General features: G+C 39.3%; 2 protein-coding genes across 3 annotated transcripts; one reads left to right on the forward strand and one right to left on the reverse strand.

Moving 5' to 3' along the window:
• The first annotated feature begins 911 nt into the window (after nucleotides 1-911).
• LOC145768582 (1-acyl-sn-glycerol-3-phosphate acyltransferase gamma-like) lies at nucleotides 912-13,142 on the forward strand. 2 transcript variants are annotated; one of them, XM_082580109.1, is made up of 10 exons: nucleotides 912-1,058; nucleotides 5,800-6,015; nucleotides 6,990-7,159; nucleotides 7,735-7,896; nucleotides 8,510-8,663; nucleotides 8,970-9,072; nucleotides 9,683-9,758; nucleotides 10,746-10,849; nucleotides 11,263-11,390; nucleotides 11,858-13,142. In XM_082580109.1, exons 2-10 carry the CDS (start codon nucleotides 5,838-5,840, stop codon nucleotides 11,923-11,925), a joined length of 1,143 nt encoding a protein of 380 aa, XP_082436235.1. In that variant the 5' UTR covers nucleotides 912-1,058; nucleotides 5,800-5,837; the 3' UTR covers nucleotides 11,926-13,142. The 2 variants fall into 2 exon arrangements, with proteins under 2 accessions (XP_082436235.1, XP_082436236.1); XM_082580110.1 differs by lacking the exon at nucleotides 912-1,058 and having other exon boundaries at nucleotides 4,868-6,015.
• Nucleotides 13,143-15,384: 2,242 nt separating this feature from the next.
• LOC145768820 (four and a half LIM domains protein 2-like) lies at nucleotides 15,385-23,862 on the reverse strand. Its single transcript, XM_082580419.1, has 6 exons — nucleotides 23,669-23,862; nucleotides 22,855-22,944; nucleotides 19,047-19,221; nucleotides 18,621-18,790; nucleotides 16,642-16,828; nucleotides 15,385-16,159 (listed from the first exon to the last, which is right to left on the reverse strand). Exons 1-6 carry the CDS (start codon nucleotides 23,753-23,755, stop codon nucleotides 16,005-16,007), a joined length of 864 nt encoding a protein of 287 aa, XP_082436545.1. The 5' UTR covers nucleotides 23,756-23,862; the 3' UTR covers nucleotides 15,385-16,004.
• Nucleotides 23,863-27,112: the final 3,250 nt, after the last annotated feature.

Below are 27,112 nucleotides of genomic sequence, written 5' to 3' on the forward strand. Positions count from 1 at the left end.
TCGAGAGTCGAACCAGCGTTTCTTGTTCGTCGTTCACACAGCGTAGGAATAGGTCTAAAAACCGTTTACTCGTCTAGCCCAAAAATCAACTAAATCATGGCATCGTTTGCTGAGTATGGTTGGTTTTGAATGTTTATCCTCGGACAGACAAAGCCTTGATAGGTTATTCAATATTCATGGTAGTTGCGCATACTTGCAGAGGCTCTTTACGCAGGGCCGGTTACCGAGATTGACAGAGTGAAGTTTTCCGATTGTTGAAGTCTTGTTGCCGGGGAATTATTCCATTTACTAGGTGCCGTTGAATGGAGAGCAGTCTTGGAATGAGTTGTGCAAGCGCACACCCCGAGAGTCGAACCAGTATGCTTGCCTTTAATTTTAGGCATGCGTTTCGTCTCAGTGGAGTTGACCACAGAATCCAGATGGTAGCTACATGTCTCAAGTGACGATTGACGAACTGTAGTTGGGGTTAGCAACGACCAGAGAAAATAACGTATTTTGCACCCCCTCATAACTATGTGCAAGCTCAAAATTTGTTTTTAGGGAGATGATCGCTCCCCTCCCAAAAACATTCGTGACTTTATTTGCATACGTAAGTCGGTGTAACTTCAAAGGCTACCAGTGGCCTTTTATTTTCTGGGATAGACCGCAAACAGCCATGCCAGCAAGAGGTCCTTTTTTACATTGTTTCAACGTTAGGTCTACATTTTCGTGCTGGAATTGTGCAACAATTTTTACCCTCGAGTGGTAAATGAAATATCGTGTCGGGTTTTGTCTGTCACGCATGACTACCTTGTAGGAAACAATTTGAAAAGAATCAGCAATTACTAGCTGTGATGTCACAAGCACGTTGGTTTATTTCAAGTGTTCATGAAAGTTGTTACGAAATCGATTTCTTTACACAGAAAGTTCGACAGAGATTTATCGCCAGGCTCAGCTGAGAGTAGAGTTTGTTGTTTTATGCTAACGCGTTGGCACTGTTGCAGCCAAATGAAAAGACAAGTGGTTTATTTCCACCACTTTTCAGGTTATTTCGAGAGACGTCGCAACTGGCTAGACGAGTAAGTACAAAAGTGTGACTTTACAAAAATTAGACCTCTAACTTTCAGCAGACAGCCTATTTTGAATTTATTGTTACCGCCTTCTATGAGTTATGCTCGAGGTAGTAATAATGAGAACTAATTAACTAAACAGAACAAAATCTAGATATGTAAATCCATTTTGCGCCTATTTCAGGTATGTATACAAAATTTGGTTAAATGAACTACACCTTTTTTAACAATACATTAAAACCTGTGTGCAGGTTGTTGAAAAGGCTATCTACTTTTTTTTTGAAAGTTAAAAGAAAAACCGTCTGTTGATATACAGTAGTGCAGTTCAGTAGGCCATAGCCCTAGGCATTTCTCTCTAGAACAGCGTACTGCTCATACAAGGGGGTGTGGACGCCCACGATGAGAGAAATCAAGGGCTATAGTGGAGGGGCGCAAATTGACAGCGTGCCTGTGAGTGTCTTTTCAAAGACAAAGCCATATACTTTTGAGCGGTGTCGAACACAGCGGCCTTACAAACATTGAACCATGGCTTTCACCACTTGGCTATCCAGCCGATATTCTGAAGTTAAATAATTTATTTAATTCCGTAAATTAGCTGTCTTTGTTGTTGTGTGTCATGTGATAAAAGTGTAAGGTTCGAATTTACTTCCGTTTGTTTGCGTTTTGTGCTTGTTGCCAGATATTGAAGTAACGTATGACGAGACAAGTTGTGTTATAGCTAAAACTTCTCTAATCAGCTTTCTCCCACAGCTAAATCTAATCTTTCCCTTGGTTGTTATTAAATTACGCAGAACTATGAACAAAAGAAAGAAATAGCCTTTTCTGAACCTGCACGAGTAGCTGTCATTAGGGGCATGATTTGTTTGTTTTGAAAGTTACGACGCGGGCATATCTTTGCTGTCGTTGCAGTTTGTAGGCAACTGACGTTTTCGCAAACTGACTGTTCGTTGTAGCAGAGTAGACATTGGTGGGAGTAAGTTTTTCATCACAGATTGGAAATAGTTTTTGTAGTGGTTGAATGCTCAGTAGACCAGGCTTGTGTTTCAACAGAAACCACCAGCTTTGTCAAAAGATTAGCGCGAAAAAGGTTATCTGTTTTAGACGACTCACAGAGCGCGTTGGTATTTCACTTGTCCAAACTATTTACCTTAAACGAAATCAGCTGCAGTAGTTGTTTTCCGTAATCTTACGTAAAATTGCGTTTTTGACACGTCACTTTTGTGGAAAGGAACTGTGATAGTATTGTTAGAATTAGAAGGATAGATGTTTATTGGCGCTTAGTGTGATTTCATTTGAATTGAGGTCTTGCACCTGCTAAAAAACGTTTGTTCTAGTATATTGAAATGTTTATTTGAGAACGCCTATTTTTTGATTGATGAATTCATTTAAAATAACCTCATATAAAATTAAATTTTAACTGTCAAAAAATGAACGAAATTTATGCTAAAAAAAACTTTACCAAAACACAAATTTGACGGTGTGTTGCAAATTGTTGAACAGTGCCAGACAAAAAAGACAGTGGTGTTGCGATCGTGCCAAATTTTAAACTGACTATCTTGTTTCGGTATATCAAGCACGTCATAACGTTCGCGTTTTGTCGCTTCTACCTTATTCTCGACCTCTGATGTTTGGCATATATTGTTTTTTGTTATGATGGTCAGAAATAAAAACAAACTGAATAACACAAGTCAACTACATTTTTGGACACGGCATGGAACTTATTGATTCTTTTTCCCAAATTACCATTGGCCATTATTTTCGATCAATAATACTCAAAAAAGCGAAAATCGGTAGCACTTTTGCTGAATTTAAAGCGTTTGACATTAAATCAATTCTGTATTATGCTCAGCATAGAGCAGTGCCAGTATTGCAAGAAACTAAAATTGGAATAAATGTTTGCATCGTGCCCTTGGTTCAAGCAACGTTAACTTTGAACCCCTTGAGGCCTGCTTTTATTCAATGGGTTTTATTTAGAACTCCATGCTGCGGTGCATGGACCTCCTATCAACGTAACTGCTTGTTCCAAACTGACGACTGATTAAGGTCGTTGCCACTGCTTAGTGCTTGTAGCAGGCGTGAGTTCCATTCCACGTCTGGTCATACCGACGACTTCGCAAACGTTAATTAAAACAATAGAGAGTTAACCAATCATTACCATTCTCTTTGCAAGATCACCTAGAGTTCGTAAACGTTTTTTTTTTCAATGATGATTTAAATTAACAGATCGGGTTTTTTTTAAGTCTGCGGTTCTAATCTAGAGCGAGCTTTGTGGACATTACCTTAACAATGACGCAAAATTAACAATGATATAATCGTCAAAAGACTTTTAATTCAATTGATACTTTTTCAAGAAAGTTTTAGATGTTCGAATATGGCAAATTTCATTAACAGTTCGACACAATTCGTGTTTTTTGTCTGGTTTTATACACCAAAGGCATGATACCAGACAGCTGGTTCTTGTACTCGTCACCCTTGAGAAGAAGAAGGTTATCAAAACATAAACAACTTTCCAGACAGCAAATTAGTCGGTGTAAAAAACGTCTGATTTGCTGCCTGGGTTGTCAATGTGGCTAATCTTGTCTATGAGGAGTTTTACTTGAACAATCTGTTACTTAAGAGATTGTTAAGTTTTTAATTCTTTTTAAATCATCCGGCTTTGATAATCTTTTTCTTGATGGAGTTTAACGTCTCATTGTCTGGTATGCGAATTTAAGCAATTGATCTGTAACATTTCATCAAGTCTAACATAAAAAGGCTTCAGTTTATCGATCCAGTTTAGGCAGTCTGAAAACAAAAGCACACTATCTTTTGTTAAATTTTGAATTATTGGATTCACGTAAAGCTCTTATTGTTCATGAACAGGGGCATACGAGATCGTTCCTATACATTATGCATAGGAAGTATAAGTAATTGCGTCTCACCATCTGTTGTATAACCACGTTATTATCCCTTATCGTACGTTTTGAAACAGAGACGTCAATGGGATAGCATGCCAGCAGGGTAAAAGATATGTATTGACCAGAGTTGAACGAATCCATCAGTGCTTTACTTTAAAAAATGACCTATCGTGGTCCCGAAAAAGCAATTAAAAATGACATAACAGATAGCCAAAGCTGCCTGCTTCATGGTTGGAACGTTGTGGAGCTATTCTTGGGGATGTGGGGACTTCTGGCTTCTTTCTTCGCTCTCTGGGGCCGAGGGTTTATCCTTTAGACCAGTGGTTCTCAACCTTTTAACAGTGGGAGACCGGCAAAATTTTTAAAAAATTTTCCCGGACCGGCAACCAAAGATCGTAGTGAATAGAATGAATATTTGTAACGTTGTGTTAACCAAAATTGTCGTTGCGCACCATAATGCAAGGTGTTAGCATATATATATATGATTTGTATTCAGGACAAAAATTGGAATAAAACGGCAATCAAATCAACTCAAACAGAAAAATGCCCATTTGCATACAATATCAATGTCAGTGGTAAATTTGCTTTGTTATTAAAGCTAGAGATGAAAAAGTATTGTCGTTTCTAAATAGCTAATTGAAACAGTTACCATCAAATCGATTGTTTTGAAAGTTCGGCACGAATTCGTTTGCATGAGATAACCAGAAGTGTGACAATAATGTTTCTCGAATCTGGACTGCAAAGTGGAAGCACAACATATTGTAATTCGATCAGACTTTTTCATGAAGAATAAAGTCGCATGTGTTGACATCATCGATACATGGATTGTTTATCCAAAAGTTTCCATGTCGAGGATCTTCATATTACGCAAAATGATCGTCAAAATTGTTAGCCAACTCTTTGAAGTGTTGACTCACAATGCTTAGCACCTCTTTTTACTTTTTTTACCACTCCATTTCACCAGCATTTTCCACAGCAAATTGGCTTGTTTTCATTCTATTCCGAAGCGCTATTTTCCGCATAGTCTTTGAAAAACAAGATCTTTGCTTTCTCAAACTCCGGTTCTGGCAAATTTAAATTGCAGGCCTGACTTTATCCCGGAACTTCAAATTTATCTAATTTCAAATTTTCGTCTCCAACGACTTTGAATTTTTTCAAAATCAAGGACAAAATTTCCTATTTGGTTATGTATCTCTGTGTTTCAAAACTTTTTGAAAACTACACGCAATTTGTAACAAAAACATTATCAACGGCACAGAGTTAGGTCATCAAAAAGTTCACCTTTATTTACGTAGAGATATGTCTTCAATTTTACGTGGAGATATGTCAGTTTTACAGATGTGCATGTTTCACAGTGCGATCACAATTTTACAATATGCTAATGACTCCACATTAAAATAAGCTTTGCAAAAAGTAAGATCTTCTGCGGACCGGCGAAAAAATTACACGGACCGGCACCGGTCCGCGGACCGGCGGTTGAGAACCACTGCTTTAGACTGTTGTACAGTTACCGGGACTCACCACGAGTAGGTTGACAACATAAGTTCCGTTGGAACGTTTATTTGTAAACTAATTGTACGAGCGTTAATTTGTTATGTCTAGCTGAAATCTGTAAGTTCCCCCGAAGAACTACTGGAGCTTTGCAGCTGCACTGCGTCGTGTACTTTGCTTTTTCTAGTGGGTATAACGTATGTGTATGACGCTGTCGGGCTGCCATGGTGAGAACAGCGTAAGTATCACTTAATACACAACTTCCGAAGGGTCTCTCTAAAAGCACTCGATTGCTCTTGAAGAATTGTTTTCTTTTCTCAGGCCTACAGGTGACGTTGTCGCTAATCTGTTTTTTATTTCAGATTTGTTGCAAACTAACTTCTCTTAAATCCAGCACAATATGAAAATGTTGGAGAAGGTTAAACATTACGCTAGTCAGTTCTTTCTCGGTTATGTGTTCGTTGCAGCAGCTATCGTAGTAGACTCTATTCTCCTCCTGACGTACCCCATGCGATGGGCGGGCTTCAGCAACCACCACAGACGGCTGGTTGCCTGTCTCACCCACTACCACTGGACATGTGAGTTTTAAACAACCTGTTTTTGGTGTTACTTTGAGAAAAAAATTCATATGTTTAAAACGCCAAAGTACGACACGCGCCGCTGTACATTAAAGTAACATCAAATGTTTTCTGTATATTGAATCAATTTCAAAACACATATGAAAGAGGTGAGTTGGAACTGACTCACTATGTGCAATTATGCGCACTATATGCACAAGGCACAAGAATCAAAAGATTTTGAAAAAAAAAACTAATTGAAACCGTAAATAATAAAGTCATGTTCAAAAGCAGTACCGGTAGCCTACTGTACACTACAGGTATATGTTGTGTTGTACACTTGGCTAATACTGGCATACGTGATTTACCTTGGTTATAAAAATTAAAAAAACGTCAGCCTTTCTATCTTTCCTTTTTGTATATTCTGATATAATGTCCTCACTTTGAAGTATTTATTTCACGTTCATCGTTCGAGGTCAGAAGATTACGATTTGCACGCGGCCCATACAATAATAGGCATTCCGATTTCAGTCCATCTGTAGGCTACTAGCCTACTACTGTAGACGGGAAGCAATTAACTAATTCGAGTCAAATTGCATCTGAGAGATTGGGGCTGCTTCGGCTTGCCATTTGACTTCGGAAGACATTCGTTGCGTTGAAATCAAAAACATTCTATCTGATGATGATGGCGTATGAGCGATCTTTCCAGGCTAGATTGGAGGGCAGGAAATCTTCAGCCACTCAGCAGCTGATGAGGGCCCGTCGATGCCGAAAACGTTTGATTTGTTTGAAATTAAAATTACAGTCAACCTTGTGGTCTAACTCATGGACTTTTATCTGTCGGTCGCGTTGTGAGAACTGTTGAAGTTGCAGGACGGTCTGAAGGGCGTCGGTAATTACAAATAAGCGACAACGTTGTTTTTGTTTGAGAATCCTGCCATGATTCTTAACTTTAAAAGTAGTCACAGATTACAACTTTCATTCTTAATTTTCAGTGCTACCCGCTATCGCACAATGTTGGTCCAATGTGGAAGTGAATCTGCACATCAGGCCTGAGGACTTGGAAAAATTGGGCAAAGAAAGAGCCATTTTGATTTCTAACCATCGCTACCAGTTGGACTGGCTGGCTGTGTGGATTGTGGCGCTCCACTTTGGTGTTTTGGAGGTAAGGCACCGAAGTAACCGATTTTTTTATTTATATATATTTTAAATGAAAGTTACCGTGGTGGTGTTTAATCGTTTTGCTCTAAGTTAATGGTCAGAATAACTGCAAAGGTTGTTTTTTTAACGGCGATTGTATTTTCTTATTATTTTACCTGCTATGTAAAAAGTTTATGAAATGGTTTCTCATGCAGTCTATTGATAATGTGGTCTAGTTTAGGCAACATCAGATGTGCATTTTTAGAAATGAAAAGGAGATAATTTTGTGATAACTTGGCCAGTTGCTAAATTTCCATCCTCTGGACAAAACAATAGACGGGTCTTTTAATTTAGACCCTAGCTTGAAAATTTGTTTTGTTATTTGTTGCAAATCCGAAATAGGCTTGAAAATTGAGTATTCCAGATGAATTAATTGGTAACGGAAAGCTGGTCTATATGAAGATTTACCGAATTCAAGAGCGAGTTTGGCCCAAATTTTTTTGACTTGAAACCAGGACCAGGCTCAATGTACAACGTTCCCATAGGATGCTAATTGCTAATAGTAGCAAAGACGAAAGCCTAACATTTGTTATTTGTCAGTATTTCAGAGCAATAGTTAAGGAATCGTTGAAATACGTTCCCGTAGTTGGCTGGGGCATGTGGTTTAATGATTGCGTGTTTCTAAAACGAAATGTCAAAACTGACACGAAAATTCTTGCCAAAAACTTCAAAAATCTTTCAATTTTCGACTGCAATTACTGGGTGAGTTTCTATCAGACAATGTGCAATAATAGAAAGAAGAAAATAGCAATATTTGTGACAAAGTGTTGAAATGTTCTTTGCCAACACGTTAAAAGTACGGTATAACATTAGATTTGATCTGAAAAGATACGTTTTTAAAAATCTGAGTAGTAATCAAAGTGTTGTTAACAATCATGTTGATCATCTTTTGACGTACCACTAGATAGAATCGGTTCCTTGTCATGGCTGGCGTTGTGTCGCTTTCAATATCCATACGGAAACTCTAGATTCATTTCTCGAACAGCATTCTTAGATTTTTAATCTTTAGTATTTTTGTTGTACTCAGCAATCTGGTGCAATAAAAAGACTGAACTTAGTAGCAAAATAATTCTTTTTTACATTAGTTCACCGTCTGTGGGCGATGTTGAATCAATGTGAAAAGGACTGATTAGCTGATCGAGTAGCCTAAAGTTTTTTCTTGCGCGTTTGTAAATTGTACCTCTGGTAACAAGATGGCGCATGTTTGCTGCCAGCTGCATTTTCATCGCTGGGTGGATGCCAACATGAAACTAGTTATCGTTGGTGCGGCCATGATCCGGCTCTGAAAATTGAACACGTTTTATACTGACCATAGTTGCTGCTGTTCTGCGAGGGTACTCGACTCACGCCGGCCAAGCACAAGCTGAGTGTGGACTTTGCCATCAAGAACGGTCGTAAACCCTTGAAGCATCATCTTATGCCTCGCTCGAAAGGGTTTTGTATCGTCAGGAAAGGCTTGGATGGCAACGGTGAGAAAATCATTGTCTGGAATTTCTATTTGCATCAGATTTTTCCGATTTTACATTTTTTAACAAGGCCATAATCAACGCTGATTAAAAGTGGAAAAAAATATAACATAACAAAATAAATTACAATAAAATAAAAATATAATAAAATACAACATAAATTATAACTTTTATTGAAATAGTGTTGTGCGTGTTAGCCTAGCCAAATGTTTTGAAGGTTTAGAGTTAGACTGTAGAGAAAAAAAACTATTAATTTGTTTTCTTCTTTTTTTTTCTCAACGCTGATTACATCTTGTTACAATTGATTAGTTCCGGCCCTGTACGATATAACCGTGGCCTGCCCGGGCCTGAACCCACCAGTTCTGGCCGACTTTTCTTCAGGAAAGCATTCCAAAGTGGATCTTCTTATAAGGTAACTGACGATAATCATGTAGTTGAAGGTCTGAGTTCATACATTGAACGCCACAGATACGTACTCTATTTGAAAATCTCATTAGAATCCAGTTGTGTCATGTGTAAGTAGACCACGCAACTGGGATTCGAATCCCATGACGTCAAGTCAAACAAACTTCTCCTGGTATCAAGTGATGAAGAAGGTTTTGAGTTTTCGTTGTACTCTGCTGCTTAGTTTTCTCAGACAGCTCAGTGGTTGTTGCTTCCACCATTGCTTCTGGTAGCACTGATTGCGATTCTAATTCGAGCCGTTTCTAAAACTTATGGTGTCAATTCTTGCTGAAGTCAGCAGAAATAATTGGACCCCCTAGTGGTCACATCGTTAGTATTTGGCTGAATTTAAAAAGTGAAGCGGCTGGAAAATTTGAGCCGTTGTAGAGTGACAACAAGTGAGTTGTAAGATTATTGGTATGGTTTCAGAGATAGGACTCTGCTTGCTGAGATTTTCATGTTTAGACATCTGAAGACGTTGAATTAAGTAAAAAAAGGTCGATTTTGCTAGAAGATAGTTGTTGCGCTGTTTGGCTAATAAACGATTCTAAATTCACCTTGGTTATTTGATTTCACAGAAGAGTGCCACTCAAACAGGTTCCTTATGACGATTGTGAATGCAGGGAATACTTAGAAGAACTTTATCAAACCAAGGTACGTGTCTCAGGCTAGTAAGTACTCGCTTACGTAAATCTATAGGTTGTGGATAGCATCAGTGACTGTTTGAATCCTAAGCGTTATTGTTCTTCGACGTGGTGTATAAAAAGGGTATAAGTCGGATTTACAGAATTGCTGACGTGTTCCATCTATCGCAACTACAAAGCTTCATGTTTAAGCGGCGCTGGTTCGACTCTCAGGGTGTGCGCTTGAGCAACGCACGTTAAGGACTGCTCTCCATTCAGCGGCACCTAGTGAATGGAATAATTCCTGGGTAACAAGACTTCAACAATCGGAAACTTCACTCTGTCAATCTCGGTGACCGGGCCTGCGTCAGTGGTTCAAAGCCTCTACAAGTATGCGAAACTGCCAGGATTAAGCTGTCAAAAGACCTTTCCCAGTTCGAAGATAAAGATTCAATCAATCAATCAATGTTAACTTGACCCAGGCTAACACTTTTCTTTTTGAACAATGTTAGTATGACTCTTTTTGTTTCGTCTCCCCTGCCGCGTCGAGCAGGAAAAGCAACGCGCTAGCGCTCCCGCTACTCGGGTCAAAAGTAGCGTGCGCTTCCGCTGCTTTTGTCTTGAGTTTTACTCTGGAAAGTTCTACTCAAGTATCTTGTGACGTCAAAATGACCTGGAAAATGAATGATGCCACGTTTTAGTTGCGCATTTGCTTACGTTGCCATTTCAACGTCGTTTTGGTGAAGTTTTATCTTGGACAACCCCCTTTATCTGGTTCATATCTTCATCAGGTTGGCTACAGATCTACTGTACATATCGGGCACAGATAAAGTGATTGTCTGGGATTGTTATGCTCCATAACGTTTGCAGTTTTTTTCCGCTGGCAGTTGGGACAATCAGTTACTTGAAATTACATCGTCAATTTATTTATGAACATTGCTACAAACGCAGTTGCCATATGAGCGTGACCGATAAAGAACCAGATAAAACAAACCATGACATGACTTCTCTATCTCAGGACAAACTCTGTGACTTTTACATAAAACACGGTCACTTCCCCTTACAAGGAGAGGATCTCGCGTACAAAGGTTTCATCACAAAACCCATCAAACCAAAGACGAGGTAGGTGACGTAGGTCTGCTGGTAATTTGCATCATTGACAATGTTGATTGTTGAGTCATAGTGAAAGTAGAAAATTAATGACAGGCTAAGAACAGAAATTGCAACAGCTCATTTTAAACCGAGCCTTGCTGTGTTCACCTTGTACTGGATGCCAAGGCGAAACCTTTGCCTTGGTAGAACGGTCCTGCTGTGTGACCTTATTTTGGAGTGATGAAATACCCCCCCCCCCGCTCCACTGTATATTTTAACTTAGAAATATTTGAACTAAAGGAAGAGGTTTCTTTTTTCTTGATCTTCAGCAGGGCAGGGTCATTTCGAGTAAAATAGCTCAAAATAACTTCTTTTTTGTGCTTGACCAAGTAACTGTGTATATTTATCGAAAGGTCGGCAACACAATCTTTATATGATTGCAGCACTTACATTGTCGCCATCGCTTGGGCTTCTTTGCTTATTCCGCCGCTCCTCATTTATTTTGCTTCAGTCTCATTCAGTGGGGTTTCCTTCAAGTTTGTGATGCTTGCGCTTCTTTTACTGGTTACTGGTGAGTTTGTAGTAGATTAAACACACATGACTTGCCACTTCAGGACTACTTTCTTCTTTTCCAGCTGAGCCCCAAGAGAAATTATTGTTTGCTTGGCTCTGTCTAGCAAGAGTCCAGCGCACATATTTCATAAAAACCTATCTCAAACCTATTGAAGGATCATATAGTAGAATATGATAACAAACGCGCAAATACTAACATTTTGGTTTGACAACGCAAGAAACTTATAAGGGTTGGCTTGGAAACTGTTAAGTTTGATGACAACTACTTGCCCAGGCCTTCGGTCGGTCGCTCCTGGTCGCTTATGGTGTGAAAGTGCTTGTCACCGAGACAGGTCATTCATCGTAAATCATCGAACGTCGATACATCGGTTAATGAATCACGATTTGGCTTCACGACTTTGCACAGTGGGTTTACAAATGCTGGACATGTTACAATTGGTGCCGACTCGGTGTGTTTTGTTACAGTTGCCTTTATCTCACGTTCCATGATGAATTCTGGATCAGTATCGTCTTCATATGGCCACAAGTCGTGACCAACTGGGGCACTTCGGGCCCACCATCAGTACAAAGTGCGAACAAGTTTGAGACCCATCAAGCATTTTGAACATAGCAATAGCATGATCAACAATTCTTCGATAGCAGTCACAACTTTTTTATTAAAAACTGCTCATTTCAAACATTTTACCGTTTTATCTGATTGTTCGTTTGTCTCGGAAAGTCTGCAACTATACTAACTTGAATAATTATTCCCAACTAAACGTAACTGACAATTTCTGTATGAGCCATATGTAGGCAGGCGAAGCATCTGGAAAGTAAGGCCACGATGCCAAACGGTGTCATAGTCGGAGCTGTGAGATCTAGAAAGACAGCGCCAGCCTTCTTTTACTTCCTAACTTCAGTTTTCTTCTTCGCTACATCCATCGATTTCGCTGTTTACGTTGAACTAATCTATCTTAGTCGAATTGATCGTACAACTGTGGCCACATGTTTGTGATTCTAACCTCAAAAGAAGTTTCAAATTGCACCACATGGGAGATTCCCGTGTTTGAGAATTATCTGTATTTTTCCACTAATTTTAGTAAAATTCGGTTGAAGTATCCATCACCTGTATTTGAGTCATTTTACATTATTTTACTGTGATTTTGTGTATGTTTGCCGCTGGGTTAGAAGTTTTATAAAGATATCAAAACGGAAAACAATTTATTTGTCTCGTCTTTCCACCCTCCAATCACATGTGCCTAGATACCATAAAAACATGAGAGAATATTCTTCATCGGACTGTGAAAGCCTCTTCTAAAGCCTAAACTTACCGGTGTTGTAAACTGTGAGTTCTGAAGTGTTTGAACCCTTACCCTTACCCAGACTTATTCATCGAGTCCAACAGCGTCAAGTCTCCACCGAGGTCATAGTTGAAATGTTGTTTCACAATCATTCATCCGTTTGATGCCGCTACATAGATGTTTCTCTCTACTGTGCGAAACTGCTCGCGCTAAGAGTTGAACCACCGACGCTTGATCATGCTACGTCTCAGTGGAGCTAGTTATCGATTAAGCTGTAGGCAGTAGTCGACATTCTTCAGTTGCTGTCATCGATGTGGAAGTGACAGAAGACATTGCTGCAACATAAACGACATAATGACGCTGGCGATATCTACAATTTACCAACAGTGTGTTGTCCGGTTTACTTCACTGAAATAAAGTGACTTTGCTTATTTTACGGAAATACAACAAATACTACATGTCGCGTTATACGTACATGGTGGTGGTGGTGTTTGCTCGTGTACTGTATCTATACCGACAGGTTTGACTGATACATCCAACACAATATTTTTTATGAGAAAGTGGGCGCTGTATTTCGAAAAGATATGAGCATAAAATGTAGCTTTGTTTAAGATGAACTCGAAATGTTTCGAAACCACGGCCTTGTGATAAAGCTTTCCTTTTCACAAAATGCCGGTGTAACGGTCCAGGAGTTACTGCGGTCTGAAAGTTACCGTAACTTTTGGACCGCGTATACGCGGTCTGAAAGTTACTGCCAGTACAGAAGTTACTAAAACAGGGTTGTCAGATTTGACGCTTGCAGTAGATTTGTATAAATGATTTCAACATGGGAAACATGTTGAACTTGAAGACTTATCCACCATTGCATCTTAACAACAAACGTGCGAAAATAAGATGAAAGTTAAAAGATGAGTTTTGTACCACAAATTGTTGCTGTATTGGAATGAAATTTTAATTTGTAACCTAACAATTTACGTAGGCTATCATTTTAACCTGATTTGTTTGTATTATACCATTTGAAGTTGTGTCCGTGCCTTACGTGCGTTGGCACTGGGAGGTGATTGACTAGATGACCACTTAGCCTATAGTTTGTTTGTTTGTTTTTCATATCTTTATTCTGCATTACGGGAAAGCGGACTTGAGCGCTATGCATCGGTGTACGGCTTCCGACGTACACCTGACCCACGCTGCAGCCGACGGCAATGTCTGTTTCCGGTTGTCTACTCCACTTATGACTTAAATTTGGTACTACCCATTACTCGAAATCGATCACTGGGTAGAGGCAATTATCGTAAAGTTTCTTGCCCAGAGAAACAACAGCAAGTGCAGGTGGTTGGAGTCGAACATGCAGGCTCTCGACTGCGATCCCAACGCGCTAACCACTCGGCCACTGCTGCTGCTATAGTCTTTTGCTGTCATCCTAACTGTGCTATGATGCAACCTACGATTCACAATGTAGTGTTATGAGTGTTTTATTGACTCGTTTGGTATGATTGGTTGAATCTTTATCCTCGAACTGGGAAAGCTTCTTGCAGAGCTTAATCCTGGCAGTTTCGCATACTTGTAGAGGCTTTGAATCACTGACGCAGGCCCGGTCACCGAGATTGACAGAGTGAAGTTTCCGATTGTTGAAGTCTTGTTGCCCGGGAATTATTCCATCCATTAGATGCCGCTGAATGGAGAGCAGTCCTTAACGTGCGTTGCTCAAGCGCACACCCCGAGAGTCGAACCAGCGCCGCTATTGATCTTGAAGTTTCTTCATTCCAGAAGTGACGTGCTAACCAATTGAGCTATCGTTGTAGGCTATATGGCGCTGTTGAAACAAATAATTTAATTGATCATCGCTCCAAGCATTTCAAAGTCTTTGAATCGTTGCTGTACGTGAATCGGTGGCATTTAAAAATCTACAGGCCTTAATATATCGTGCAAAGTTTGCATTTGAAGGCTGACTTGTTAGCCGCTGGTCTTGAGTTGTAGTTGACGAACATAGTTTTTGACTATATTTTATGTACTGGTAGCCTATTTCATGAAAGTTAAAACCAAAGTTTTCTAGTGAATGAAGCACTGAGCCTAATTTTGGTCTGGTTTTTCATAACTACCGTTTTGAAGAAATATAAAGTAACTTAGGCTACATGTAGGCCAACCGGTAGTCAAAACGCCATCAACCTTCAGCAATTAGGCTATCATAGTCTCACACGCGGGGAAGGCTTTAACTTTTGCGAAAGTGTTGAACACTTTGAGAATTCCAATGAATTTCCGTTGGACTCCCATCGAAAACACGTGGCACGAAACTTAAAGTCAAGAATAATGGTTTCGTGTTGAGAATATTTATCCTTGGGATTAATCTTTCGCATACTTGCAGAGGGTTTAATCTACTGATCAAGTGAAGTTTAAAAATTTTCAGTCCATTTACAAGTTTTCACAAACGAATTTCGAAAAAGCACACCCACTTACAATAGCAGTAACTTTTGGACTGCCTCTGCGGCGTTGCAGTCTGGAAGTTCCAGTCTGGAAGTCAGCCCCGATAGCTCAATTGGTTAGCGCGTCACTTCTGGAACGAAGAAGCTTCAAGATCAAGCGGCGCTGGTTCGACTCTCAGGGTGTGCGCTTGAGCAACGCACGTTAAGGACTGCTCTCCATTCAGCGGCATCTAATGGATGTACTTTGAGTGTACTTTGTTTCTTGGCTGCAATGAGAATGCCAACAAAGCATGATGCGTTTTTTCTACTGTTTTGTTTCCTCTTGTTCTTAACGTTTAGCACAACATTGAAAAACTGATTTCTTCATTTGAACAGAGCATGAGAAAGCAATTACAGAGAAAACTAAGAAGCGCATACGGTTTAAAACTATGCAGAAACTTTGTACAAGTTAAGTAATAAATACAAGCGATAATGTGACACCAATAGCCTATAGTAGCTAAGTTTGCTACCCAGCCTACGACAGCGACAGCAAAATTGGACGTTGAAGCAAAAGTTTCTTTTTGTGTCAGGCTCAATCTTTCCATGAGATACTTTGGAAAGCAACAAATTAATTACATTTTGACACCTTGCGCATGGAGTGCTACTCTTTCACTGTGAGTGATTGATGACATCGATCAATTGCTTATGCAGGCCTACTAGAGTGATCGTCTTAAAAATACCTTGTGATGTCTGTAGTGTACGATGATTGGACAGTGTGCCAATGGACACCCAAAATAATTAAAAACAACGCAATCTGCTATATAGACAAGGCAAAACTATTGATTTAGAATGAAATTAAACTTCAAGTTTGCAATAAAAAACGCCAATAGATAGTTCTGTGAAAAAATAAGATAAAATCATTTTCACACGGATTCAAACAATGTTTTCAGCGCATTCTTGACAGTAGGTGTCGCTCTCGTGCATGATGAAGCCTTCGCCTTCTAGTGGGATGTTGCAAGTGGCGCATTGGAAGCAGCCAAGATGCCAACTGTAGTCTTCAAATGCGATCATTTTCGTCTCTCCAACTCCTGCAAACCATCATGAAGCGTTTGGATAAAACAGTCGCTTTATGCGTCGAACAAAGTCATTTGTTATGAACAATCCCGAGATACATCTTCATCCTTCGCATATCGCGCGCGTGGAACGCCTGATGCCGAGAATGCAACTAACTTAAAACGTTACTTGAGGCAGAGTCCCAAACCTGGCTGCATAGCCGAGTCCTGGTTCGACGTTCGAAAGAACGCCGGTTCGACACCGCTCAAGAGCATGTGGTTGTGTCTTTGGCAAGACACTTGAAGGCATGCCGTCGATTGCTGAGTGGCGCTCTTTCGACTACAGTCCTTGATTTCTCTCATGACTATGAACAGTACACTGCTCTAAAGAGAAATGCCTACGGATTTTGTTTGGGGTATGGCCCACTGAATTGAACCTCCAAACAGAACTTTTTGCCGAAAATTTACGAATCGTTCTTATCTTTACATACGACACTTTAGTATTTCAAACAACAAACCTGAAATTGCTTTTCTGCATTTGTGGCATTTCTTGGCGAACATGTCAGTGTGGCAGTCGATGCAGTAGGGTTGCTCTTCATGGGTGATCAGTTGCTCTCCTGCCAGCTCCTTATTGCATCCCTCACAACGAAGACAGGAGGAATGATAAGTGTCATCCCTGTAGGCCACACCATTCGACTTGATTGTCTGTTGTGGAAAACAAGAAGAGTTAGACAACGACTGAAATATTTCTTATTAGAGATAGCCTCAACCTTCTATTTTCAAAACAAACTTTTAAAACGTTTCCTCTCAGTAGCCTAGTAGTACCTACAGACGCTACAGTAGGTAAGTTGAAGGCAAGCAAAGATGCTAGTCTTCTTTTCTCAATTTTTACTTTTAGATATCCCAGATTGCTTGCTGTAGTTATATACTTCCACCAGATATTTTCGAATAACAATCTGCACATTTATCAAGCAGTCTACTCGAATCCACGTCAATAAACTTAACTCTGCAGATATGCAGCCTAATATGTTTCCAGGACAGGAGTTAAGTTAGTCTGAAGGTGAAAACCTTAGCTTTAGAGGTGCCACACCAGTTCGTTAGAAGAGTTTTTTGATGGGTAAGAACGTTTACATATGACCAAAATGTAAAGTGCGTCAAAACTATCTGCAATATGCAGCTTAAGGAGCAACCCACATCTGATGAATGCAGCGTTTCATACATCATTCATTGATGTTATATTACCCAACCCCTCTGCCAGGCGCGAATCTAAGAGTTTTTTTCGGGGGGGGGGGGGGGCCAGAAAATTTGAAAATCAACTAAAAAGAAAGAAAAAGCTAAACAGATATGAACAATGATACTACGACATATACGATATGCTAGAAAATAGACATTAAAACAACCATTTTCATCAATTGTGATGCCGAGGGACTAATATCAGCTGTTTAGAAGCATATCAAACCATTTGATGCGGAAACATACAATTTTTCACAAAATTTCGGGGGGGCCCGGGCCCCCTGGCCCCCCCCCATAAATCCGCGCCTGCCCTCTGCGCAAAATAACACTTCACGTGCAGAAAAATATCATGGTAAAGACTTTCAAAATTTCCCCTTTAGTTTAAATTCGATGCGGCACACTTAGGAGGGGAATTTACAAATTCTAGTACTGTGTTGTGCAACAATGCACTCTTGTTTATGCCATAACAAAGTAAACAAAGAGTATCACTATGTCGTTGCTACTCATTACAAATGTCGTTTGCTACATTGTCATCCTGTTTGAAGGTCGATTCGGTAAATTCTCAACAATTTACGTCACAATATGTCAGTAATTAGAAGATTGTTCCTGTACGGTTTGACCTCCGTATCATGCTGCACAGCTGATTGCCGGGAATAGCCGTGATATACAAATCAGAGAAATAATATTTATAGAAACACTATAAGCATTATAACCTTGTTGATTACAGATGCAGTTATGATACATTAATAAACTATCCTCTTTGTTGATTAAATTCCCTTAAGGTTGCATTGCGTGAGAGGCCAAGCGATGTTTTACAAAAGTGACAGTCTGCATTTTGATTTGTGGCTTAACTTACTGTCTATGCAATGAGTGAACTTTCATTTTTATAAATTTTTGATCAAAGAAAGCGACCTATTTGCCGAGACATTAAATTATTTCTTGTTTGAAAGTACAGGGTAGCAATGTGAGACTTTGAGATCTAAAAAATCTATCTTTTTGCCACCCTGTAGTGGTGTGATTCCCGTACTACATAGGCTATTGGAGAGCACCCTGTCTAAAAAATATGGAGCGTTTTACAATGAACAAACACTGTATGAGAAAATGCATAAGTTTTCTGCGTTATTGCAGTATCCCAGCTAGTGTTGTAAAAAGCTTTGCTGAGCTACCAAATACCCAGACAGAAAAATCCGTCATTTGTACAACAAGTGCAGACGTTGAATTAACGTTAAAATAACGGATTTTAATTGTTACAAAGCTGACAAACCTTTTTGCATTTGGCGCATTTGTTGGCAAGTCTAGACTCAAAGCAGTCTTCACAAAAGTTCCCTTCATCTCTTTCAACAAAGCTCTTCTTGCCGATGACGTCACCGCATGCAAAACAGCAGAAACACTTCTCGTGGTAGCTTGCTCCCTTGTATTCCATCCGCTTTACGCCTGAAAGAGCGTATTAAGGTAAAGTTACGAAATGTAGTCAATTAAGAATGGGGCTTTCCTGGGGCTACGATACGGTAACCAACAACCCAAAACCACCCCCTAGGCTTATTTTGGGAGAGACAAAAAAACATTTTTAACTCACTCAAGCACTAAAGAGGCACTGAAGTTTTATAAAACTAAGGAAAGTCCAAAGGAGTAATTGGCTTCTTTCACACTTACGGGTGACTAAGTTTTGATAGAGCATTAGCAGGCCTACCTGGTTTGAAAACTTTCTTGCAAGATTTGCACTTTGGCGAAAATTTGTTTTCAAAGCAGGAAGCGCAGATGAATTTTCCATCCTTGAAAATAAACTTTTCCCCAGTCAGAGATTTGTTGCATCCAGTGCATGAGAAACACCCGTCGTGGAAATGGAAGTCCTTGTACGAAATATCCTGAACAAGCACACAATAGTTAGCTGGACATTCTAGGTGCAACTTATCAACCTTCAGTGAGCGAGCCTGCGTGTGTGGTTCAAACCTTTGGAGCATTTGAAACTGCTAAAGTTAAGCACCAGAAAAGTCTTGCTTTGTCTTTCATCAGTCGTAACGTTGCAAAAGCATTTATCATGACGTTTTTCAGCATGTATCGTAACGTTGTTACGACATCTATGGTTTAAAAGCAACGATAAAACATCAGCAACATTTCGTCACACCTTCCGATCATATTGCTTTTAAAAATATTTGCTGTTTTCACGCAAATAAGTCTATTGCCAGTCTATTGTTGTACACGCTGTGGCGTTGCTGTTGTGGAGAGGCGTAGTATTGTTAATGTCACAGATCAACAATGCTAAGAGCGATTAAAGACTTATATACCAAATATTTAACATGTGTTCGGGCTGGACATTGTTCTTTGTCCGAACGTCTTTGATCTTCCATTAAACTACTTTAATTTTGATATTGGATTACGTTGCCATTATGTCAATTTGTCATAAAATGGCATTAGCCAAAGTGGAAACCAATTCAAACATTGTTGTCCTCTTCACAAGCGTAATAATTTTCTGAGATTTATTAATAATTGATCTCATATCTCATTTTACGAGGCTAATACACACATTTCATCAATCGCCTTTTTCCTCTCTCACTGAGTGGTCAAATAAATGATTCCCACAAAAAACAAATGTGCTCTCAAAAACAATTTCGAAAGATTACATTGCTTTAACGTATTTGAACGTTATGCAAACTTGCTGGTAAATAGAAAACCAGCTGAAAAACAACATTGGTTTATAATCCCATTTATTTGAAGCAAGAACTCATATTGGGCGTTGCGATAATTACTTCTGACGTCTGAATGGGTACCTGGGCCACACCTTCTTTCAAAACAGCTCTGGCCATGGAAGAATGGCGGATATCCTCTATGACGTCACTTTAGGTTTGTGCTAGTGAAACACCGAAAACAATTCATGCAGATGTTCGAAACGATTTTTTTGCCAAAACGAAACGAGCTAAAGTTCTTTGCAAAAATTAGATTGGAAGCAAAATCAAGACAACGAGTTTTGTGCCAAAAGAAATAGTTTTATTCTCCTCATAACTTGCCGCAACTTTTCCAAGAGAAGGACAGTTGCTACTTCGTCCTCGACAACTTGTTCTTATTCTCAAGTAATGTTGCTGCTCCCAGAAATTCAGTTCTTTTGTCTTTGTCACAGGATGTGCGATAAAAGGTTACTCGACGGTTCGATCGTTCATTAAGAAATTATTTTTTGCAAATAATCAAAACAGTTTCTATTACAGTTTGCTTTATGTTGAAGTCTGATTCTTTTGACTATTTCTAAAAAATTCTCACGCTAAATTTAATTTCCTCGGGGTTGGATCACTGAAATGATCACTCAATGAGGTTATAACAACTTTAACCTTGACACGATGAAAGCCACCAGGACTTAGCTAACTAAAGTTGGTGAAGTAATCGGAAATATCCTTCACGACCTATCAATGCCCATGACTTCACGAAAAAGAAAAATCCTCGAGCACAAAGTTAGTAGAGGATATCCGCCAGCAGTGGTATGGCATTATTGTGAAGAAAAAGAGCTACCATGGTTGGCAAAAAGGTTGTTTGGTAAGATGGTCGTCTCCCAGCATTGGCATGACTGGCTGATGAGGTTCACGAAAGTTGGAAGTTTGGCAGATATATGACAAAAAGCTGTGTCATGAGTTTCTCCAAAACTTCTGTGCTCTTTTGGTATCGCCATGTGACCAAAGAGAAGCTTTGGCTTCAAGTTGCGAGCGACATCGTAACTCCATTGCGTTTCTAGAATTTCTAACAACAAAGTATCGATCTATTGACTTCGCAATCAGGATTCCCTCTTGGGATTGGCGAATGGCTCACATTTTGTCTTGATGCTCATCCAATCCTTGTTTTGAACTAGCATGTTGTTCTACATTTCTCATCTGAACTGGTTTAGCTGCAGAAGATAAAGGAACATCATCCGTTGTTTTGTTGTGGCGGACGGGATGGCTTGCTTTGTAACCGCAACCACATCTAACCTTGCCAGAAAAGTTAATTTTTTTACACCGCTTCAAAGTCAGTAGACGTTGAAACGATGGAGAACAGAATGTTTTGCGGGTTGTTTTGTGTATCTAGGCTTGAGCATGAACGTTCAATACTTGGATTAAGGAGAATGGAGAACTTGTCTTTTGCACATATCAAAACAAAGCACTTTTTATCATCCATCCAAAAACAGGGACTTGAGAGATAAGTTGACAACTTTAATACATAAATTCAACGTCCAGACGTTGAATTAATGTAACAAACGATTGATTTGCTGTCTGGGATAGCAACCAGAGTTCATCACTTTTGTATGGTTCGAACGTATTTATCCTATAAACCAATATGAGCTTAATTTTTCATTGAACTGTTAGAGCATACAGGCCGTGAAATCAGTTGTGGAAAAGATTAACGGAATTCATATTACTCCGTAAGGAATACGACTAGCTTTGCAAGGATTAGCTTTGCTTAGGTTAAATTATTATAAGTCCTTCATTACAGCTTCCGCTAATGAAGTTATTTCTGCATTTAATATGAAGATGTCTTCCGCAGCAAAACGATTGCAATCTCCACATTATTATTTTGATCCGGCAATTTCCCAGACAACAAATCAGTCCTTTATTTTACATTGATTCAACGTCCGCAGATGTTGCAATGTAAAAAAAAGGTTGATTTGTTAGCTTTGCGGTACCAGATCTTCCCTGGTACTTAATCCGCAATAATTGCAAACTACCTGCCGCTTGCGCAAGTCTACACGTTTTCCTTTGGATAATTGCAGCATCAATGCAACATCAAAATTTTGTCAAACAAGGTTTTATTCAAACCGCAACGACAACCTCGACTGAGAATAGCATATTTAAGATTGGTACATGTCTTCAAAATATCTTTTTTTTATCTGTTGGGGGGATTACTACTCTCGGAGTAAGAAGGTGTCTCCCATCGCAGCCACGCGGCTACTACGATTCAAACAGTTTACACTTTCTACGCGAATTGATTGATATCAATAACTATATCGCATTTTATTTACTAAGTTGACTTGATTTTTACTGCTTTTGCACATCTTACTCATAATATTTGAACATCTACCCATAATTATATTCATCATAGTGTTTCTCGGCAGTCGAGTGTGGCAAGAATCGATAGCGATTATCGCTGTCAATTCTTGCCACACTCGACTGTTGAGAAACACTTGTTTTAGGAAAAGTCGATGGCTAGTGTGGAGGCTACACCGGCTTGGTTAGTGAAGCACAATGCTCGCTGTTCTATAGTGAGTAGTCAGGTAGTGCTGACGCCAGGAAGATCGCTCCTTCTCAACTACTCATCATCATTGCGAAGAAAGAAGCATTGTTCCCGGCTATCAGCACAAGGCTGAGCTGTCAATTCTTGCTACAATCGGCTGCCGAGAAATATTTATCATAATGTTATAAATATAACCTAGTTAGTAATAAACCAGTTCTTTTTTTTACATTGATTGATTGTCTGCAGACGTTGAATCAATCGAAAAAAGGACTGATTTTCTGGCTGTGAAAAGGTCAGGCTGGTCTTACTCGGCATCCGGTGGCGATGATATCACCGCACGTTTGGCAAGTATTGCAGAACAGGCTTTCGTAGCATTCCACGCAAAATTTTTGGGATTTCTGGAAAACAGTAAAATGAAGTTGAGTTAGCACAAACTGATTATGATAATTTTCTAATTATTAGATAACAAATAATAGTTTGAATACTGAAAAGTTTGGGTGTTCATCAGGACAATTATAGTTTCTAGCATTAGTTGAGACGTTCATCTGATGAAAGAGAAAGTAAAAGCAATAACAAACAATTTGATTTATTCCTTCACTGACGTTTCGCGCACCATGACAATGCGCGAAGTTATATACTGTATATAACTTTGTAAGTTTTATTTTGTATGTTAATCGCTCTGAGGATGCGCATTGTCATTGTGCGCGAAACATCAGTGAAGCAATCAATCAAATTGTTTGTCTTTGCTTTTACTTTCACTTTCATCAGATGAACGTTGCAACTAGTGCTAGAAACGAAAATAATAGTTTATAAAGACGATAATAATTATTATCGGTCTTGAAGTTTTCTGTTCAGAAATCAGTGAGTTCAAACCACATTGTAGCATCATCAACAAGTCGGGCAATGCAAGCAGAATCATTCTAGAAATAATGAACTAAACGTTTACCAAATAAAGATTACACATGGATTACATCTCTGTAGCACGTTAACTTTTTATTAACTCTAAAAATCAAGTCTTTGAGTTCGAACATATCTAACAAGCAAATCAGTTTTACGTTGATTCAACGCCTGCGAACGTTGAATCAATGTAAACCCTGTTTGTTTTACTGCCTGGGTGCATACCTGAATCAGATATTGCCTTCCCATTAGCGACACAAGGCACTTGTTGCACTTGGGGACCTCGCTCCCTCTATCCAGCTTGACACTCATAGTGTTGTAGTTAGTCTTTAGTTCTCTGTTCACAATTACTTACAACGCTGCTAGGCCGACTGTGAAAAGCAGAACAATCGACTTGGTCTTATATCAGCCTGGTAAGACTAAAAATAAATCATAATAATGACGTGCATTATGATGTCATGACAAGTTAAACGTCATCGCTCTTGTACGTTGTAATCGTCTCTCGACGTCCAGCAACGCTGAGCAAAGGTAGCGACGATCACTTACATCTTTAGAGTTCATTATGAGAAACGAGCAAATCAAAGATCGAAGCCAAGCGCGGTTTTCTCATCCGGGTCACTAATTTGCTTCAAACCACCAATTTTAAGAATTCGATTGAATTAAACGAGCAACTTACATTTGTTAATTTGTCAAACTGAGCCACATTCGCTGTCAATCAAGCGTGCTTGTCTTTAGGTCTGGTATGATTCTTCCAACTTCTACAAACACTGCTGCACACTGATGTTAAAAGGACGCGTTCCAATAAAGGAAGCCGACCCTTTTCTCATGCGGACAATCAATGAACTGCGAGTTACGCTCTGACACTGCCCAGGAGGTTGCTTGAAAGGTTAATTTAATTATGTAACTTAACCAAGCACGCCTTTCTGCAATTTGTTTAAATTTATTTATTTTGGATGAGTAAGACGACTTCCGAAAATGGACCCATCAAATACCACACTTATCATGGTTGCAATTTCTCCCCAGTTTTGTTAAGATAAAGGTGAAGCAGTAGTAACAGCAATCAATCCATCACTGTGGCTTGTCTCGGTTGATGCAGCTCTGGCACTAACTTCACAATTCTAACGCTCAAGATGCTACAAAGTAACTATCCAGCCAGAAACGTTGAACCGATGTAAAAAATGACTTTCTGCCTGGGCCTCAGTGGTCTCGATAGTTTGATTGTTATGTTATCATAAGACTTTGTTATTTTCCTTTGTTTACAACAAGCACATTTGCCCGTCACTCAGGAAAGCTCTACGGTTAGGGGCGATGATGCATATTTCTGGCCCTGTACCAATGAGGCCTGCTCCCACAAACAAGACTTATCCTAAAAAAAAAGCAGGTTTCTACCAAACGAATGGTGTGTAAAAAAAATAAAAATCTAGAATAAATGCAAGCGCAACATTGTACCAGTACACGGTGGGATTCCAAAGAAAGAATATTTGATGTTTTCTTTCGGTTTCCGGAGCCACTACAAATTCCGAGCCGTAAATTCATAAGTTACCCTTCTACAAAATTTCAAGCTGTAAATTTATCCTCGGGCAAAAGTTACCCCTCCATCTCCTACCAACTTTTTTGTAGAAATCCGTATTTTCCTTGTGCAATTCCATATTCCGGAAATTTGAGCATTTCAAACAATAATGTTTTGGATTCTTCCTGATAGTTTGGACGATGTTCAGTACAAGTAGACGAAGAAGTACAACAAATTAGATTTGCTTAGAATGTAGCAGATTTTTGGAGGTTTAGAAAAGGAATTTTACCACAGCTCTACAGTCGTGACACCTCGGAAGATTGACAGGAAGTAAGGCTGTTAATTCAACTAACCAACTTGACCTAACTGTATGCCGTACTAGAGCTTGTGAAAAGATCTCACATGCAAAATACAATCGCTGCTGCTTGCAAATTAGTTCTACTACATAGTCTCCCTTGTGTAGTATAATAATCTGATGTGAAATAAATTGCATTTCGAAATAGAACTTTCAAAATAGAATATGAAACAAACAAACATATAACCTAACCTTTGCTGACTTGACCTTGAAAAAGTTTTCCAACTGAATGTCCTTTCAGGAAATCGAGGACCAGTATTTCTTCAGGGGATGTTCATATTCACCCCTTTGCGAGTAAAAACATTCAGATGAAGTTTTGTGCTGACTAAACTTAGAATGTGGTTGAAGGACTGACTACACTTTGCAAGGCAAAAGTTCTGCAACCTGATGAGAAATAAACTGCACTTTCCAGTAACACACTAGCATTGCTGCACGGCAAGCGACACAGAAAGCAAAATCCGTCATTTTTTGACAGATTTGCTGTCTGGGGATACGCTCAGGGGCGTAGTCAGGGGGAAAAGGAGGCAATGGCTGTCCTTCCGAAATATTTTAAATAAACTATTCAAACTCTGTTATAGCATCATTTGACAAAGTTTTACTATTGATTAAGGCTGAAAGTAATTTCAAAGTAGGCTACGTAGTTTTAAGTTGTTTTTTAATTTTCTGGTAGAGGTCCCCCAGACCCTACTCTGAGTGCTTTGCCCTTGGTAACTCCCTCCTGGCCTCACCCACATCTGCAAAAATACTTTTTTGCATCCCACGAAATTTTTTCTGGCTAAACTACAATTGCGAAGACATTTGCAACTTTATAGACAAACTAACGTATTTTATACCCAAGCAACAAAAAATACTTTTTCCCAAGGTAAACGCCACAGACCTCGTAGTAATAGACTCACGTTGTATCAAGCTTCTAGAATTCGCTTCAGACACTACACAAAACGAAGAATTGCTCTAAAATTCATGTGACGCCGCAACTTTGCTTCAAACTAGAACCCAACTGCGCTTTATTTTTGTGTCAGTTTCTCACAAACAGGAAATGTAAGCATTGAATTGACTTGATGCCTTTGACAGGCACGATCAGGAAATGTGATATGATGACCTTATGCACACGATACCCAGTCTTATGACGTCATAACATTACATGGAACATCCGGAAAGAAAGTTGGAAAACTAAATCTTGCAGCGAACGAGGTTTTAAGATCTCAGACGAAAGTTAAAAGTGAAAAGCATAAATTGATCGTTTTTTTTTGCACAATGCTCACAAAGCGCAAGATCTTGCTACAGATAAACTTTTTAGTTGCGCTATTATCTGACTTTTTACAACATTCAGAAACAATTTGTTTTGATGATAAAATGATTGCAGTCATTATAAGGTTAGCCAGGCCTGCTTTCATTTTAGCTACAACGTTTGCAAAACGAGTAGCGATAGTTTTGTTCACACAAGAGGACACTAAAGATCACAAAAGTAGCAAATTTTTTTGCTTCTAAGAAAGATTCCTTGTCTTGGTTTCGTTACAGAGAAAAGTTTCTTATTAAAGATTTTGTTTCGTTTTTAAATCGTTTCAAACAACACTGGTTTGTGCTTGAAACCGAATTGGTCGTCAGCCTCTCCATTGTTTCAGAGAAGTCGCCACCATGTCGGGTTCATGCTTTGTCAATTACCCAGACAGCAAAATCCGTCATTTTTACATTGATTTAACGTCTGCAGACGTTGAACCAATGTAAAAATGACAATTTTGCTCTCTGAGCATTAGTTGTTGATGAACTCATTCCGGGTGGCAATTACAGATCTGGCAGTCAAGTT

This window comes from Aplidium turbinatum, chromosome 4 (assembly GCF_918807975.1).
Source record: "Aplidium turbinatum chromosome 4, kaAplTurb1.1, whole genome shotgun sequence".
Taxonomy (NCBI): domain Eukaryota; kingdom Metazoa; phylum Chordata; class Ascidiacea; order Aplousobranchia; family Polyclinidae; genus Aplidium; species Aplidium turbinatum.